General features: G+C 38.9%; 1 protein-coding gene across 2 annotated transcripts in view; it reads left to right on the top strand.

Annotated features, from left to right (window-relative positions):
- The window catches only part of LOC110840928 (uncharacterized), a 235,852-nt gene extending 223,300 nt beyond the window's left edge, over nucleotides 1–12,552 (top strand). For both annotated transcript variants that reach the window (XM_087348097.1, XM_087348096.1), the window contains 2 exons: nucleotides 7,501–7,929; nucleotides 9,278–12,552. In XM_087348097.1, the coding sequence (XP_087204223.1) occupies nucleotides 7,501–7,929; nucleotides 9,278–9,304 (456 nt within the window). In that variant the 3' untranslated portion in view covers nucleotides 9,305–12,552. The remainder of the gene's footprint in view (nucleotides 1–7,500; nucleotides 7,930–9,277) is intronic.
- Nucleotides 12,553–16,423: the final 3,871 nt, after the last annotated feature.

Genomic DNA, 16,423 nt, shown 5'->3' with positions numbered 1-16,423 from the left:
GATCAAGGATGTAGGCGCTTAAGTAGATTAAAATTATGTACTTATATCGGGACGTGTACTTTATGTAGGCGTACAGCACGTTTAAGGATCTGAAGAAATAAATTACATTACACGTGTGAAATATCTTCGGCAGTGCTCATTTGGAAGCCCTATGCGTAGGTGATGGGATAATATTAAAACGGATTTTAGATTTTTGTGAAGATATGAACTGTATTGAACTGACTGAGAATGAGATCGAATCGCTAGATTTTGTCATGACGGTTTCAATATTTTGTGTTCCATAACTGCAGCAATTTCTTGACTAACTGAACTGTTTAAAAATGTGTCTATGCCACTCAGTGAGACGTGTGATCTTATGTTTAGAACTAACTAACGATTTAAGCTGATGTGTCCGTACAGAAAGAAATATTTGGCGACTGTGCCGCCACATAAGAAAACGCGGTATTGCTCTGCTCTCGCAGTTAAACCGAAAGAAGACCGGGCAACGCGCGACTTTGCTATTACGTATTTTATCAAACACAGTTTAGTGAAACAAGTCCTCTCAGAACTGAAAGACACGTGAACTTACCTGCAGACATTTTCTTAAGACATGTAGGGCTATCGCATTTAATTTAATATTTTGTTCGAATTTGTAATTGATTTGCGTCGTATGGTGTGAATGGACCGGTGTCCAGCTGGGAGCAGACTAATCCATCATTTCTTGAAGCGACTTCCGAATGTTACAAGTGATTCTAGTTCCAGGATTTACATATACGTCACAGCACACCGCATGTTGGACTCGCGTGTTCAGTCGTGTTCAGAGCAAGAATGGCATATATTCGAATCGGAAAATCATTATAGCCCTACATGTCTGCGTAAGACAATTTGTTACCCAAGGTGCAAAGCAATTTTACACGTGAGGAAATATATTCCAGATCTGTAGGGAAATTTCGAGTATGTTGAAATTACTGAAAAATCAGTCGCGAACAGCTGACACAGGGTGGTCTTCCAGTTTTGGGGTTGAAAATGTGACTGGTAACTCCTTGTCGAAAAACGTCCAGCGTCTTACGAAGTGTTACAGAAGAAGATAACGACAGACATGTGGCGCACTCTTGTGGTGAACCTGGTAACGAAACTTCTGGCTGCGTGAAAGGCTACGAATTTCGACTTTCGGCTTTCCAAGAAGGACTCTGCTCCATGGATTGTAGTTCAGTTTACGTCTACGTATTAAAGCGTTAGAAACCTTAAAACAAATAAATGATTTGTTACACGTAAGAGTGAAGTCGTAATTAACCCATAAGTGTGCTGTAAAGACTTAGAATTTTGTCATTTTTCCTTAGAATTATTATTATTATTATGCTAAATAATTCTGATTTTGAACAATTAAATACAATAATTTAATTTGTTCCGTCCTGCTTACGATAATTCAAGTGCCAATCTATTATAAAACTAAAAGAGACCCATTTCTCGAAAGCCCCTGTCTTTGTGTGGGATAAAAACAAGAGTTTGGAATCTGCTGACAGGGGCGTAGGTACTGTAGGTATTGTGGTGCTGGGATCAAAGGTCATTTTACTCCAGACAACTCTGACGTCACTGACGCCATTCATGTAGACCAAAGATCAAATATGCGCCATAATCGTTGATTCTACGTTGTGCATATATTTCCTAACTTCTTCATTGTCTATTTATTACAGTAGTGGCTCCCTGCGGAAGCTGAGATTATTTTTAAATTAAGGCGAATTTGTTAATTGATCTTTCACTTGAATGTGTTCTTTTTTGAACAGGTAATGAAACAAATGAAATTGTGTCACTAAAGGCATTCAGGATGTTTGCGGTGGTCCATTTGGAATAAGTGCTGGAAACGAAACACGTTCGATCCTATTCGTATGGCACTAATGAACTCATGGCTCAGGTTTCGTACTGAGAAGCAAATACTCACTCAGCTAGTCAAAAAATGCCGTGTCTTTTGTGTAACCCGATTGTTGGTTCAGCACAGAAGCCCCTCGTCGTTCGCGGGTTTGCACATCGTGATTTTACTTATAAGTAGAAGAATTATTGCGTTAATATTTCTGTACCGCGGCTCAGATCCCTCGCTTTTTCGCGGACGTACGAAATAACAACGCGCATCTGCTCGCTTGTCTCAGTGGCTACGTAAATATTGTACTACATCGAGTGTACTGCGACTGTAATTTTCGCAGGTTTTAGAGTTGATTAGTGACCTTGTTTCGATCTCCTTGTCAACTTTCAGCCAGGCACGCCGTCATACAAATAAACACCAGTTATGTTTTAATATTTATTAATAATTACTTATGCATATTAAATGTCATGTTTGGTGTCTTTGGTTCCCCTAACTCCATATTTCCTATAAGGTCTTAAGTTCTCACATCGCGGTTTAACCGTCTGGCGGGGTTTCAACAACGTTCCCCCTGCGAACGACAAGGTTGTACTCTGCTGTCATCCGCCTACCTGAACCTTGACCTTCAAGGCGGTTTTTTTTCAGGACCTTCTATTCAAAATTTCGAAAGTATTTCTCGTCTCATGTATTCGTTCCACATGACCCGCCCACCCTTTAATGAAGAGAACAAATTACGAAGGTCTCTGAAGGTATAATGTTTAATTAAAAGTTTACCCGCATCACGTGGCAAGTGTCTGCGCTGTGGCCTTATTTCAACACTTAAGACTCCTGACCGTACAAATATCCGTGTGGCATTTCTGCTAAAAGGATACTGTAACTAAGGAAACGAGTGGACTTGACTGGACCTATTAAGATTGTGATTAATGAATGTGGAATCGGAGTTAGCGCAAAATGGGTTTATGATAAGCAACTAATATTTCCGGACCAGCAAATAAGGCTAGAGTATAGCCAATAAGATTATAATACTTCGGGTGCGTTAATAGTTAATTAAAAGATCATCCCTGTGATAAGGAAGTGTGGCTGGAGGTGGCGGTAGTAGATTTTGTAAGGAGTTGTACCGTCATTCGTCACTAAGAGGGAGAAAATACTAGAAAAATATCAGAAGTATCATGCCACTGAGGGATTGAAACTGGTAATTGGGTTTTATAGCTGATATGCTGTAGTTTAGAGGGTAGTTTACAGCATATTGGGCTTTATTGTAGTCTTATTTGCATATAGTTCTCCCAGCTGTTATCGCGGTTCAAAATTGTTGGGCCACATTAATTTATCCAAAAATTACTTAAAGAAGGCGATCGTGGTCTGTGTTAGGCACTGAGGAGAACAAGAAAGAAACACATTCAGGATAAAGATTTCTGTCTTCTGGGTTGTTGCGCTGTGTAGTCTGGTCGATGTTTACCAACGTTTCAGAGGTCATACTGCCACCATCATCAGGGCGATGACTATGAAGATTTCTGTCTTCTGGGTTGTTGCGCTGTGTAGTCTGGTCGATGTTTACCAACGTTTCTGAGGTCATACTGCCTTCGTCATCAGGGCGATTTATATATGACATCTGAAACGTTGGTAAACATCTACCATACTACACGACGCAACAACCCAGAAGACAGAAATCTTCATTCTCATCGCCCTGATGACGGAGGCAGTATGACCTATGAAACGTTGGTTAACATCGACCAGACTACACAGCGCAACAACCCAGAAGACAGAAATCTTCATACTCACCGCTGTGATAACCTCAAATCATACATTCGGGATATCTGTCATACTATCCGGCAGTAGGAAAACAATCTCAGAAATATGTCGTAACTTTTAGTGCTAGCTTTACGGTGATTGAAGCACACACAAAGTCAGTCTGAAAGGTCGGTCAACTTCTACCAGACTACACACCGATGCAACCCAGAAGACAGGCGTCTTAATCTTAGCCGCCGTGAATACCTAATATTCGTCTGAGGTGTTTCTATTCCTTTCCGCCATTAAATGAATAAATACATTGTTTAATGGTACGAGAAAATGTTTCAGAATTTCGTACAAGAGGACGAATCAATTATAATGTGACAGACGCCGTTCTTCCACAAAGAGAGACGAGTGTAACCCCGGTCGACCCACGGACCCTGTCTCGTTCTGTCTCTCTCTTCCTCTAGGCACGGCAAAGGGAAGGGGGCAGAAACTTGTAAGAATCAGTGCAACGGCGCCCCCCGCTGGTCAAATAAGTGGCTTATTATTTAGCTAAGTCAGGGACGGGTCCACTGTATACAAGATTTCAAATACGTTGACCGTCTAGTTATTGCTACATACTTCTAATAGTGATTAGTGTTTGGTCTCAAGTTAAGTGAAAAAAACAGAACGAGAATGTTTGAAAACAGGGTCCTAAAGAAAATGATTGGGCTGAAGTGGCAATATGCTGAAGAAAATGTTAACAACGACGAAGTTCGCGATGTTCAGGCCTTCGCCAAATATTATAAAAATGAAGATTTCTGTCTTCTGGGTTGTTGCGCCGTATAGTCTGGTAGATGTTTACCGACGTTTCAGAGGTCATACTGTCCCCGTCATCAGGGCGATGAATGTGCCAATTGGCGGACGAACAAGGAGCTTCAAAATAAAATATGAACACAATGAATCCTACTGTTCTTGAGTGGGATGACACAACATAAGAATCCCTTCTGTTTGCTGCCTTAAAAACCTTAAGATTTAAAGAAGAGTGTATTAGGTGTGAAACTGTATTTTATTTTCTCCAAATTTCTGCTCTGATACATTTCTCTTCTATTGAGACTGAGTTTGTTATCTGTGGAAAACTTTGTTTATGGTGATGATGATGAATGTGAATATGAAAGCGACTTAACGCACATGCCACTCGCATTAAAGCGTCTTAGTCCTCATGTGAGGTGTCCGTCCGATTTAACCACAGTCGGAATGTAGATCCGACATCAAACGTGAAAATCCGTTTAGCTGCTCTCGAGTTGCTGAGAATCTGTTAGACGCATTTATACAAGTTGTAGTTGCGATTGTATCAGAATCATTAGGTATTTTGGCCATTGAGTTTATGAATTTGCACTTGGACATGCCGTGATTTAAATTTTAAATGACATAATAAGTCAGCCTTCACGCACTCGCCAGTAGTGTAGCACACGTTTCGACATTTCTAACACCGCCAGACATTCTTATTATGATGATTTATTCACCAGCACAAATTTAAACCTGTTAGTTGCCCTTGAATCAGTATGGAATTGCGTTTTGTTTGTATCGTATTTGTTGTTTTGTCTGTGTGGGATTTGCTAACGGTATAAAAAAATCAATTTTACTTTTGCATTAAATTTGAGAGTACAATAGATTAAATTCGTGAAATGCTTACTGCCATTGTGTTCAGAATCCTTAATCTTCACGTCTATTTTAAAAGTATCTACTTATTAAGTCAAATGTATAATTGTACGGGTTATTGTTTGTTGGTTGTGAAATTTGGATTCATATTGAGGTCGTTTCAGGAAAGGGTGCATTTATTTGGAAAAGACTGCATTTTGACGAGCTCCATAATGTGTTTACTTTATCAGTTATTATTAGTTTCGTCATTTAAAGAGGATAAAAGAGCAGTGTATCTAGCATACATGTGGAAGATAAAAATGCTTAAAATTCTTTTGTTTTTCTGAAAAGCTGAAGGAAACATACCATTTGAAGAACCATGAATGGTAAGATATTTCTTGACCAAATGAAAGACTATCGAGTTTTAAGGAAGGGCTGTTGCCTACTAAGTTCTTTTGTTAGTTAGTTGGTATCAGGGATTATGATGTAAGGGAAATTAATAGGTCTGAATTAGTACCTATTTAGATGTGTCTGTTACAAAAAGTGTGACTACTGTGTAAGCCTGTGTCGCGGACTGAAACAGATCGAGTTTCAGAAGCTTTCCCCCCCAGAATACCAGACGTTGGACAATGACCACAAACCCAGTGCCAATTGTACTACAGTTATCGTCAGAATTTATTCGAACTAAGATATTTGACTTCTGACTCAACACGATTGCATAGTATATCTGGCGATATTTCAAATGACGAACGCGTAGCGTGTTAGTAGTGAATTATAAGTAAGTTTAGTGTCCTTCCATTTTTATGTACGTCGACAGCAGATACTTTCTCAGCTGAGCGTCAGAGTTTTTGAAAGGAGAGAGGGGGGATTGGATAAACAACTTAATGACACACGAAATTAATTACGAAACTCAATTTCCGTGACAGGGCTGTCGATCTTTAAGACTTCCATACGATCAGGTTTCATTCTTCAGAATTATGCTGGCGATCTGAGTGTATCTGTACGTCTAGCGTTACGGTTGTATATATCGTGGGATTTTTATCGACTTTTTTTTATAGAGTTAACTCTCTTCATGTTCGGAAAGTCGTATTTTGTAATTAAAGGTTTCCGTGCCCTTTTATATTTTTCAGTCAAGAGCAGACCGCTGTATTTTACGTCCTTTCTTTACTACCATCAATACTCAAATATTCTTGTTATTTGACTCTGCAAAACCTAAAGTTATATAGCTGAGAAAGTCATCGTTAAATATACTAATAACAAGTAACATCATCATGAGGAAACATGTTGCATTCTGTAGGGTTAGTAGTGTAGGTCTTCGAAAAATATAGTTTTATTAGAGCATCTCTCTCACGGCAATGGAATGATGACTTGATGACTGCACGAAATATCTTGCTGTAATGACACTAACGCATCATTATAACTGAACATGTAGCATTTATTTGTTTGGATTGCTCATATATCTATTTTTCTTTAACGTAAAATATTTTACTTCCTTATTTATGATGCTACTTCAACTCCTGGATGCAGCTTCGCGTAAAATTTAATGATTAGGTTTGTACTGAAAGAATTTTATGTGAGCCAGTGTGAAGGATCAATGTTTTCGAGTAGAACCTTACTTACTCGTGGCTTGCTGATAATGACTCTCTATTAACACCAAGCCAGACATTGAAAATGGCCGACAAATTGAGCGTAACAAAAGAGCATCATCTCCTTTTCATTATGTTGCACTGTTGGTGCATAAAGATTATAAATGGGGTTACGAGACCCACATTAGACTTTTTATTATTATATCCCACTTCATTTTAATTGCGTCGACTTGTTTATTGATGGGATTGTTGTGTGGGCTTGTGCCACTCACTCAGGGGGCCAATCTGACTGCAAAGCGGGATATTTCGGGTATTTTTCGTGTTTACGCTCCTCAGGCACTTTCCATGTCTTTCGCTTATTCAGGCTTATTGGTTGCTTCATAAATAAGACGGTTTACTAATACCATCCAGTGGAGTCGTAGGATTTGAGGTTTTCACGGCGGTGAGTTGGAAGATGGCTGTCTTCTAGGTTTTGCGCCGTGTAGTGTGGTAGAGTTTTACCGACGTTTCAGAGGTCCATGATGCTTCCATCATCAGGGAGCAAAAACCTATGTTCAAGAAATTTGTCGTTTCTTGTGGTACCCTGTGGTTCATTGCCTTGCACACAACAGTTCTGCCCTCTGCGCTGATCAAAATGAATCCAGTTCACAACCTCACAGACTACTTTATAACGAAAGTGCTTAATGAAACGCTCGTTGTTACATGAATCCGTGCAATAAATGTTCCCAGGTGAACCGACCACTCACCATGAAGAAGGAGGGAATCCAAACCCGGAACCGGAAGCTTTCCTCGAAATCCAAAAAGAAGAAGGGTGGTGTTCCGGGCTCGTGTCTGTCTTTAGGGGGGGTCATGTCTGACATGATCAAGCCCCTAGATCCCACCGGAAAGTCCGGGGGGTTTGGTGCCGGAACGGGAGGTTTTGGCTCCCCGATGGCAGGCGGCGCCAATGTGCACCCCCACCTGCATCCACACCACGCCGCCATGTCGCACTACATGTATCACAACACTCATCACCAAGGGTTCATGAACCCGGGTCCCCCGGGACCTGTGCCCCCACCGGGACCGCCCCCTCATCCCGGCATGCATCACCACCACATGACTTCGTTATCTGCCCTCGGGTCGGGCGGATTGGGACTTGCAGCGACGTCAAACGGAATGGTGAGTGAGTTGGCAAGTTTCATAACTTAACCACTTAACTGAATTCAATCAAATTTGGTATCTGCATGATGGATTAATTGATTCTTTGATTACTGAGCGACGTTCCTTAAAATACTAAGAATAATAGTGTAATTTTTGAACGATGGATGAACTAGAGAGTATGTGGGTTTTCAAGCTTTAACGGCAGCGATTATAAGGATGTCTCTCTTCTGGGTTGTGGCGCCGTGTAATCTGGTAGAAGTTTACGGACGTTTCAGAGGTCTCCAACGTCACCCTGATGTTGGAGACAGCAGGCATCTCTGAAACGTCGATAAATTTCTACCAGATTACACGGCGTAAAAACCTAGGAGACAACCATTTTCATACAAGATACATGGACTGACGATATCGTGAACTAACATAAGATAGTATCCTAGAATTTGGTTTCGGAGTCTGAGTCAGTCAAGATAGTCAACTTCCTGGCCAAAATATGAACCTCAGGGGTCCCGATGCGAAGCTCGAGTTGTAACCACTGAATACATCACGAAGTTTGGCTTAGATTTTCGGTTCTACGCTAACATTTTTTTATAGGGATTACTTTATCAGATTGCATATTAGGTCAACTTAGTTCACGTCAGAAATGAAGTACTAGCTAGGCCACTGGGCTTAACCCATGACAGTGTTGTTAATTGTGTTGTTGCTGTTAGTTTTTGCATTTCAAGCGTATAGATTGTACATTTTCAATATTAGTTTAAATTATCGGAAATGTTTTCACTAATAAATCATAATTACATTAATGAATATTTGATTTGAGAAACCCTTGACACAATACAGTTCAGAATCTGTGTCTTCCTGTCCACGTAACAAAAACAATAAATATGAAAATATACGAAACAATAATAATATATTTTCAACCCATAAAAGCCCAGTGGCAACTGTATGTACCTATCTACGCGAACAATCAACAGCCCTTTATGTTGTATTTATGGGTTTCATATGATTCTCACTGTAAGCAGAGATTATTTCCTCACTCAGCATTAACCAGTTGATCTTTGTAATGGTGAAATGTTGTGATTTCTTTGTGGTACGGACTGAATTATTCAGTATTATTTAGACGAGCTTCGGCTTCAAAGGTTTAAAGTATTGTGGTGTGAGGGTGTGTACTGGATCTTTCTGACTCAGGGATCACGAAAATCAGGCAACATCTTAACCATATGCTTGAATATTAGCTTCTCGAAAAGGCTGCATCGCGTTGTTACACTTGTAATTGGCCAGGCACTCATTAGGTTTGGAAGGTTGATGAAGCACGGAAATGTATTGTAACTGAACGTTGCGTTGTACATGAAATCATTGATATTGCCCATTTCAGACGAGCTGGAGGTCAGAATACACGTGATAGCTCTCCTGCAACCCAGCCGCCATCTTATCTTCAGCGACACTCACATTTTTGTGGTGGCAGACAGGTTGTTCTGGACAGTGTTCATGAAGCAGTAACACATTTCCTGTTCGAACTTACAGGAAATCGAACCAGTACAAAAATACAAAGTGTGTGTGCGTGAGTGTTGTAAATAATTAGCCCAGCAAAGAGTGCAGATCTAGTTTTACAGATACTTCACACTGAGCTATACGAATGGCAAAGATTTTTTTTCTTTTTTGAATTTCTTCTACCTTCTAGAAGCCATTTTGCTCCATTCAGTGACGCAGATTTCGTATAATTTTTACTGATTATTAAAATATTGTTGAAAATTCGAATGGTCTTGTCTGAATGTGTATAATTTCAACAAGTAAATCATACAGAAATTTGAATGCTATGACTGGGTTCTGTCATTTACTTAAGTATCTGGATTCATGTATACAGTGAAAACGTTCTTCTTAGGCTAGTTTTACATTATAGTAATATCATTGTACTTTCTGTTGCTGCAAAGTAAAATTTGAAGTGTTCCTAGTAATTTAGGAGTAACAGCGAAATTATCTTACTCTGTTACGATAAATACTTAATTATACTTACGTTACCTTTCCTATATGAGTCATGTCAAGATATAAATATTTAAAATTATGTACACGTCATAGCATCAGTATTTCAAAATAGTCAAATAACCAGCATTTATTTATGGTGTACAGAACAGCCAACAGTTTAAATTACTTTGATGAAATTCAGACGAGCAGGCTAAAGATAGCATGCGAAATATACTTAGGTGTAATCTTATACTTGCCATATCAGTGCTGGGTGTTCGTGTGTCATATATTTGCCCATTTCAAAATTACTCTACATCAAGTTAGTTCTTGAATTCCTTTTTGCATGATGATTCTTCAAATTCTGTTGTCACCAACTGTTTATATGCTGTAGTAATATGGCCGAATCAAAATTTTAAAGACTTGATGTTATCTTTATGTCTGAGTTAATTTTAGTTTTAGTCCTGTTGAATGAATAGGATCAACGATTAATGTGGCTTATCCCCAAAAAGCTCATGTTACGTGCCGAACGCCGGCTGCAAATACCTGAAGACAAGAACTGCCACGTATTTGTGTTCATATTCTACTAAAATTATACATTAAAATTAAAATGTTGAAGCTTTTCGTTGCGAATCGTCTTGGAAGGTGCCTAAAGATCCTGCTGTAACATGGTTATGATTGATTTATGCTATTCAATTTGGTAATATCAGTGGGAAATTTTGAGTTTAATTAAACAACCTATTGTGCATCATTCATATACCGAAGCAGACAAATTGTAGTCAAGGTAGGAAATAACATGTAATGTAACTCGTTACATTTATTCCTCACAACACCTAATACATTTTCAGTAAGCCTGCTGCTTGTTGAAGTATTCCGTGAAACTGATCTGCTCACTTCAGAGAGGCTTCAAATACACGTAGACTATGATCATGAAGCCATTCTACGAATTAATGGGGATCGGCTACTATCTTCATGTTAAATAAAGTTTGGTTATGTAGGCTACAGTCTTTTTAAAGATTAGCCTAAATAGATTAAAGAACATGATCAGTATTCAGAGTAAAGCACAATTTTGCAAGTGCCCGCAGAGATCAAATTGTACTGATGCTGCACAGATAAACTGGATAATCTGTAATCATATTTACGTAAGAGCAGACAATGACGAATGTGCTGTGTTCTAACTGCATCTTGAAACGCTGATCATGATCTTTAAATTTTCAACCCTTGAATACATATTTCTTGTATTTGTGTACACTGGACTTCATTGGCTTAATGGATAACAAAGTTTGCAGTATTATATGCTAAAAGTTTTAATATAAAATTATTTTGTTATTGATTTCTCCTCAATTTTTTAATCACGTGCACCTTCCACAATGTTAGACTCTTAAACAACAAATTATGTTTCAAAGAATTTTTTTCATTTGAAGCCATTGTTCACTGACAGAAATTTTACGGTAGTGAAGATTGAATTCTACACACAACTAATTATTATAAACGTTTCTTGTGATTAATGTGTCATAAAAGTAAATACATTTTTTTTGTAATGAAATATGCTGCAGTGAAGGATTTCAATGAACAGAAAATAAGGAGAAATTGATTATATTGTGAACTTGTAATGTGATCCCCACAAATATGTAGTCGAACAAAGCTCGCCCACAAACTATGTAAGAGACACTGGATGTTACCACTAGCGGTGAACTTATTAAATACGCAGTTTATAATAAGAACGTCTTTAGTGTTGTGTATTTGCCGCCAGTGGCAGCACCAATGCCCTACCACGTAGCAGCAAATTAATTTTGCACATTGTTAGGCCTTGTTCTTCAGGAGGCCATGACTGAGTGGCTGTTGATAATTTTTTAAATTAAATTAAAATTATTGTTGTACTTTTAAAAATAATGCAAGTGTGGTAATTATTACTGGTATTGAATGGCAGACACAAATTTCAAGAGAACATCGCTGAAGGGATATAATCAGAGAATATCAAAGCGCTCACAATCTTCATGATATGTTTACTGTGGGACAGAATTGACAAAAAACTTGATTAAAAACAATACAAGATTTCTGTTATAAAGTAGACGTTATTGAGTTATTGAGAAATGTAATATTTGATATTGACGTTGGTCATAGAAACTAATCAATAGATTTCGAAGATGACAGTTTCCACTGCTTCCATCATGAAGAAACAAGAGATGCTGAAAGCCATTTTCCTCTTTGAAAGTTACGTGGACTGCCATAATGTTTCCAATATTACGCATATTATTAGAATATTCATGCCAGCATTATGGGGCCATGATAAATGAATATTTTCTTGAGGAATCTCTGATTGCATCCCTTTTGATATGCACCTTACACTTTAAATATTTGAAGGTAATTTCTCCTCATTACACAATATATAAAGAAGAAGTTTTTCTAAATGTTTTTAGTCCTTCCAACAATTTTTAGGTCACCAACTTGTAAACTATTTTATGAACGAAAGTAAAAGTGGTTTTTGTGGCCAAAATCTCTGAAAAAAATTCAATGTTGTGTTGTTAAAACATGAACAACTTTTTTTAGTGTGGAACAGTGTGCATAAGATTTATCTTAAAATAATATTGTATCTAAAAGGTCCCCAAGTCTGTGTAGTCACACTCAGCCTGTAAATTAATATTATAATAATATGTTTATGTAAAATTGCATAAATCGAGATGAAAAACAGGAGTTTCTCTTAGTTATTTGACTCAATTTTGACAGTTTCCTTTCCTACCTAGTAACTAATTGCAATAGCTCACTTCATTCTGTTCTAGGGACAGACAGAAGCAGCCATCACTTCTGGATAAACTCCCACTCACTCTCATCCTGATAATCAGTTTCAAATATTACAAATAATAAAGCAGTATTAGAAGTTCGTGTCATTGGTACGATGAGGTCCAAAGCTTGTAAGCACTGAGCATTGTCATTTGCAATGCAATTTACTTCCTAAACTAGCAAACTCCGTACAGCAGAATCATTCTTTAAAAGCTGGTAGCTATAGGCAGTTTTAGCATTTATTACAAGAATCTCAAGTGATTTCTTCCCTTCAGGTTTCCGGGCCAAAACTTTGTTTCGCGGTCCCTCCCCCCAGATTTGTCCTTAGCACCCAGTTCTCTAACATCCACAGTACACATTCCTACAGAATCTGGTTTACAAGCTGTTGACTATATGCACGACAAACCAGAAACCCACTCATCACTCATACTGCTGTGAAAACCCGAAATCCTGGAGATATAAATTCTTGGTCAGAAGAAACCTCACTTTTCATACACACTCTGTTTAATGTCCATTCACTTGAACAGATATAAAATTGTATTAAGTAGGTCTACTTGAGAAATAATCCACTATAGACATCATTGTATGATGTATAAAGTGATGAAATATCAAGCATGTTCCCGTTGAATGCCATAAACCAAACAATATCCTTGCCGGGATAATTAGTGCTCGAGCACTTGGCAAGATCTTCCTTGTATGTACACCGAAGAACATAACAAAGCTACATTTACACATTCGTGATAACCCATAAGCGTACGTTATTTTGAAAACTCGCGTCTTGTGACCAAAGTAATGACTAGATCGTTAGTGCTGACATCTAGCGTTTGAGTTCACAAACAGTATGTACCAAAAACCCATCCTCGGTGACTCCAACCTGCGTCTGATAATACGACGGCCACTAAGTTCATGAAATAGGCAGGCCATTTAACAAAGATACTGATGCAAAGTGAAACAACTAGGATCTCCGACACGAATCTCACATCAATAACAAGTCTGTTTAATTATAATAATAAGATTCGTCTCTCATTCTGAGAGGAAAGGGAGACAGTGTTTATTTAAAAAGAAGTTATCGAATAATCAGACCTCAGAGAGACAAACAAGAAAAGGAGAAGAGAAATTTACGTATCGAAGAACTCCAAGATTTCTACTCTTTATCTGAGACTTTTCTAGTGATGATATGAAAGACAGATTACGTACTGGGTGTAAGAATACTTTCAAAATTCTATTTTGTGAACCACATGAGGGAGAGAAATCACTTTGAAGCCTTACTAACGGATGGGAGAAAATACGTAAATTTATGTTAGTTACATAACTATGACGTGAGAATATAGACTATTCGTGTGGTTCCCAATAGGGAGGGACCTGTTGCGAACTCTGGTTATCATAGAAATTAACCTTCTTTAATAGCTGACATACTTTTAGTTTCTGAATAAGAAGTCTGCCTTTAGTTGTGAACTACAGAGTGTTCAGAAAGTCACGCAACCTTATGGGGAAATGCATGTTGCTGTTCAACATAAGTAATTGTTTTTTTGTCCAGGTGGTAAAGAACATTGAGTAGCCATGGGGTACACATTGCAGCAACGTATATTTATTGTCACGCAGTACATCCGCTCCGGCAGTTATGTCAGGACGCAGGAGGCCTTGTCAGAAAAGTACGGAACAGTTGCTCCAAACAAATCCTCCATCATGCGGCTACACGACAAGTTTCAGGAGACAGGGAAAGTCGAGGACGCATCGAGAAGCAGTCGACCGAAGGTGTTAACAGAGGATATGCTGCGAGCCCCCGGAAGTCCGTTCGACGCCTTTCAAGTCAGTCCGGGCTCTCCGTCCTACAAAATCCGTGCCGTCCAGCAACTGCTGCCTGGAGACCTGCAACTTCGTCAAGCTTATTGTCAGTGGTTCATGGAATCTGTAACGCCGGATGGGGAGGAACTGGATGATTGGTATTGGTCTGACGAGGCGTGGTTCAATCTCGATGGGTACGTCAATGCCCAGAATTCTCGACTATGGACCGGGAAAAACCCACATGAGCTGCATGAGTCGCCTCTGCACTCACAGAAACTTGGTGTCTGGTGTGCCATGTCACGTAGTCGCATCTTCATGACATACAGTGAACAGTGACCGGTACGTTACGATGTTGCAAGAATTTGTCAACGCGTTATCGGCAGAGAAGAAGCAGATCACGTGGTTTCAACAGGACAATGCCACAGCCCATACAGCCAGAAACACTACGGCTTACCTGGAAAAGTGTTTTCCAGGCCGACTGATATCAAGGGGGTTGTGGAAAGCGCGATCTCCGGATTTAACACCCCCGACTTTTTCTTGTGGTGGTACCTGAAGGATGTCGCCTACGCAACTCATCCGCACAGTATTCAGGAACTGCAAACGAACATTCAGAATTGTGTCGATGCAATCCCATGGCAAACATTGCAAAGGGTCTTCAAGAACATGATTAACCGTGTCCACTTGTGTGAAACACAGAACGGCGGCAACTTCCAGCACTTACTGTGAAATAAATAGTTTCCCCATAAGATTGTGTGACTTTTTGAACACTCTGTAGTTTCAGACAGGTTCCTGTTGCAAAATTTTGTTGAGTTGGTCACGATTATTTAGAATTCAGAAAGACGAAGAATTTCTGCAACAGCTGAATATCGATCTAGACAACGTCACAATGGGTTCTGAAACGTCATGATACACTACTGATTCGTACTCAGAAGGACCCCGATTAAAATCTCCACTGATAAATCGTCACATTGTCTTTTTCCTGTCTTGAGGAAGATGTCAGAATATAACATTCAATCAGCTCGAGGTCTCTTCCTTTCATTACATCTCCATTCTTATTCATCTTGTATTTCCGTATCAATGCCAAAAATTCTCTACAATTTATAAAGCGCCATTAAACAAACCAAATTTTGGACCACATACCTTCTCAAGAAGCAGATAAGCGCTCAGATAAATAAAAAATTCCCGTAAGTGTATTGTACTTAACACATTTTTCTCAACTTATTGCTTAGCAGTTGTCATTAATCATATGTATATTACAATAAACGTTTTATAATGTTTAATGTCTAAATATTATTCCTGCTCCTGAATTAAACGAATGTTTCAGAATTTAACTGCAAAATTTCAGTAGGATAATCTGAAGGGAAGAGATTAACGTGAGACATGAAGGATTTTATAGAAGAATTATTTGAAAATTGAAATTATAATTCTATTATTGTTATTTAGCTGTTCTGCCCATTTCTGTCAAATTTTGGTATGCCAGCATAATTTACTTATACATTGATATTGATTCGTGTCAGATTTGTGGTTACGTATCTTTACGTGTTCATTGTTCACATGCAGCAGATTAGGCCTTGGAATAGATTAATAAGTGAAAGACGGATTTAAAGGCTATTTCAATTGTCGCAAAATATTACATACAACAAATCCTGCACGAGTCACGTGATCTATGTACTCAACCCAATGACGTTCCTCCACGGCATCGAGTAGCTTTGACCGACCACCTCATCAGGGCTTTCTCATGCAGTAGCCAGCCAGCAAGGAGTTTGGGCTGACGTGAAATTAAATCAGGTAAGATAAGCATAGCCGTAACTGAACTGATTACGAAGCACTGGATACATTGAGATACAAAAATTAAGAAAAGCAGTAATTAAAGTTGTCGCCCTCGGTGGACTAGTGACGGGTTCAATATCGCCGAGGTCGATTCGGAGGGGAAGTAAAGCTGGCGATCCCATGTCGTAGATTTACGGCATGTAAAAGAACCTTACGAGCATGATAC

The sequence above is a fragment of the Zootermopsis nevadensis genome, unplaced genomic scaffold (genome assembly GCF_977971745.1).
Source record: "Zootermopsis nevadensis isolate Lab colony 2312 unplaced genomic scaffold, Znev_1.0 Znev_ptg000012l, whole genome shotgun sequence".
Classification (NCBI taxonomy): Eukaryota; Metazoa; Arthropoda; class Insecta; order Blattodea; family Termopsidae; genus Zootermopsis; species Zootermopsis nevadensis.
Note: the sequence above shows the minus strand (reverse complement) of the source record. Positions and strands in the feature narration are given on the sequence as shown.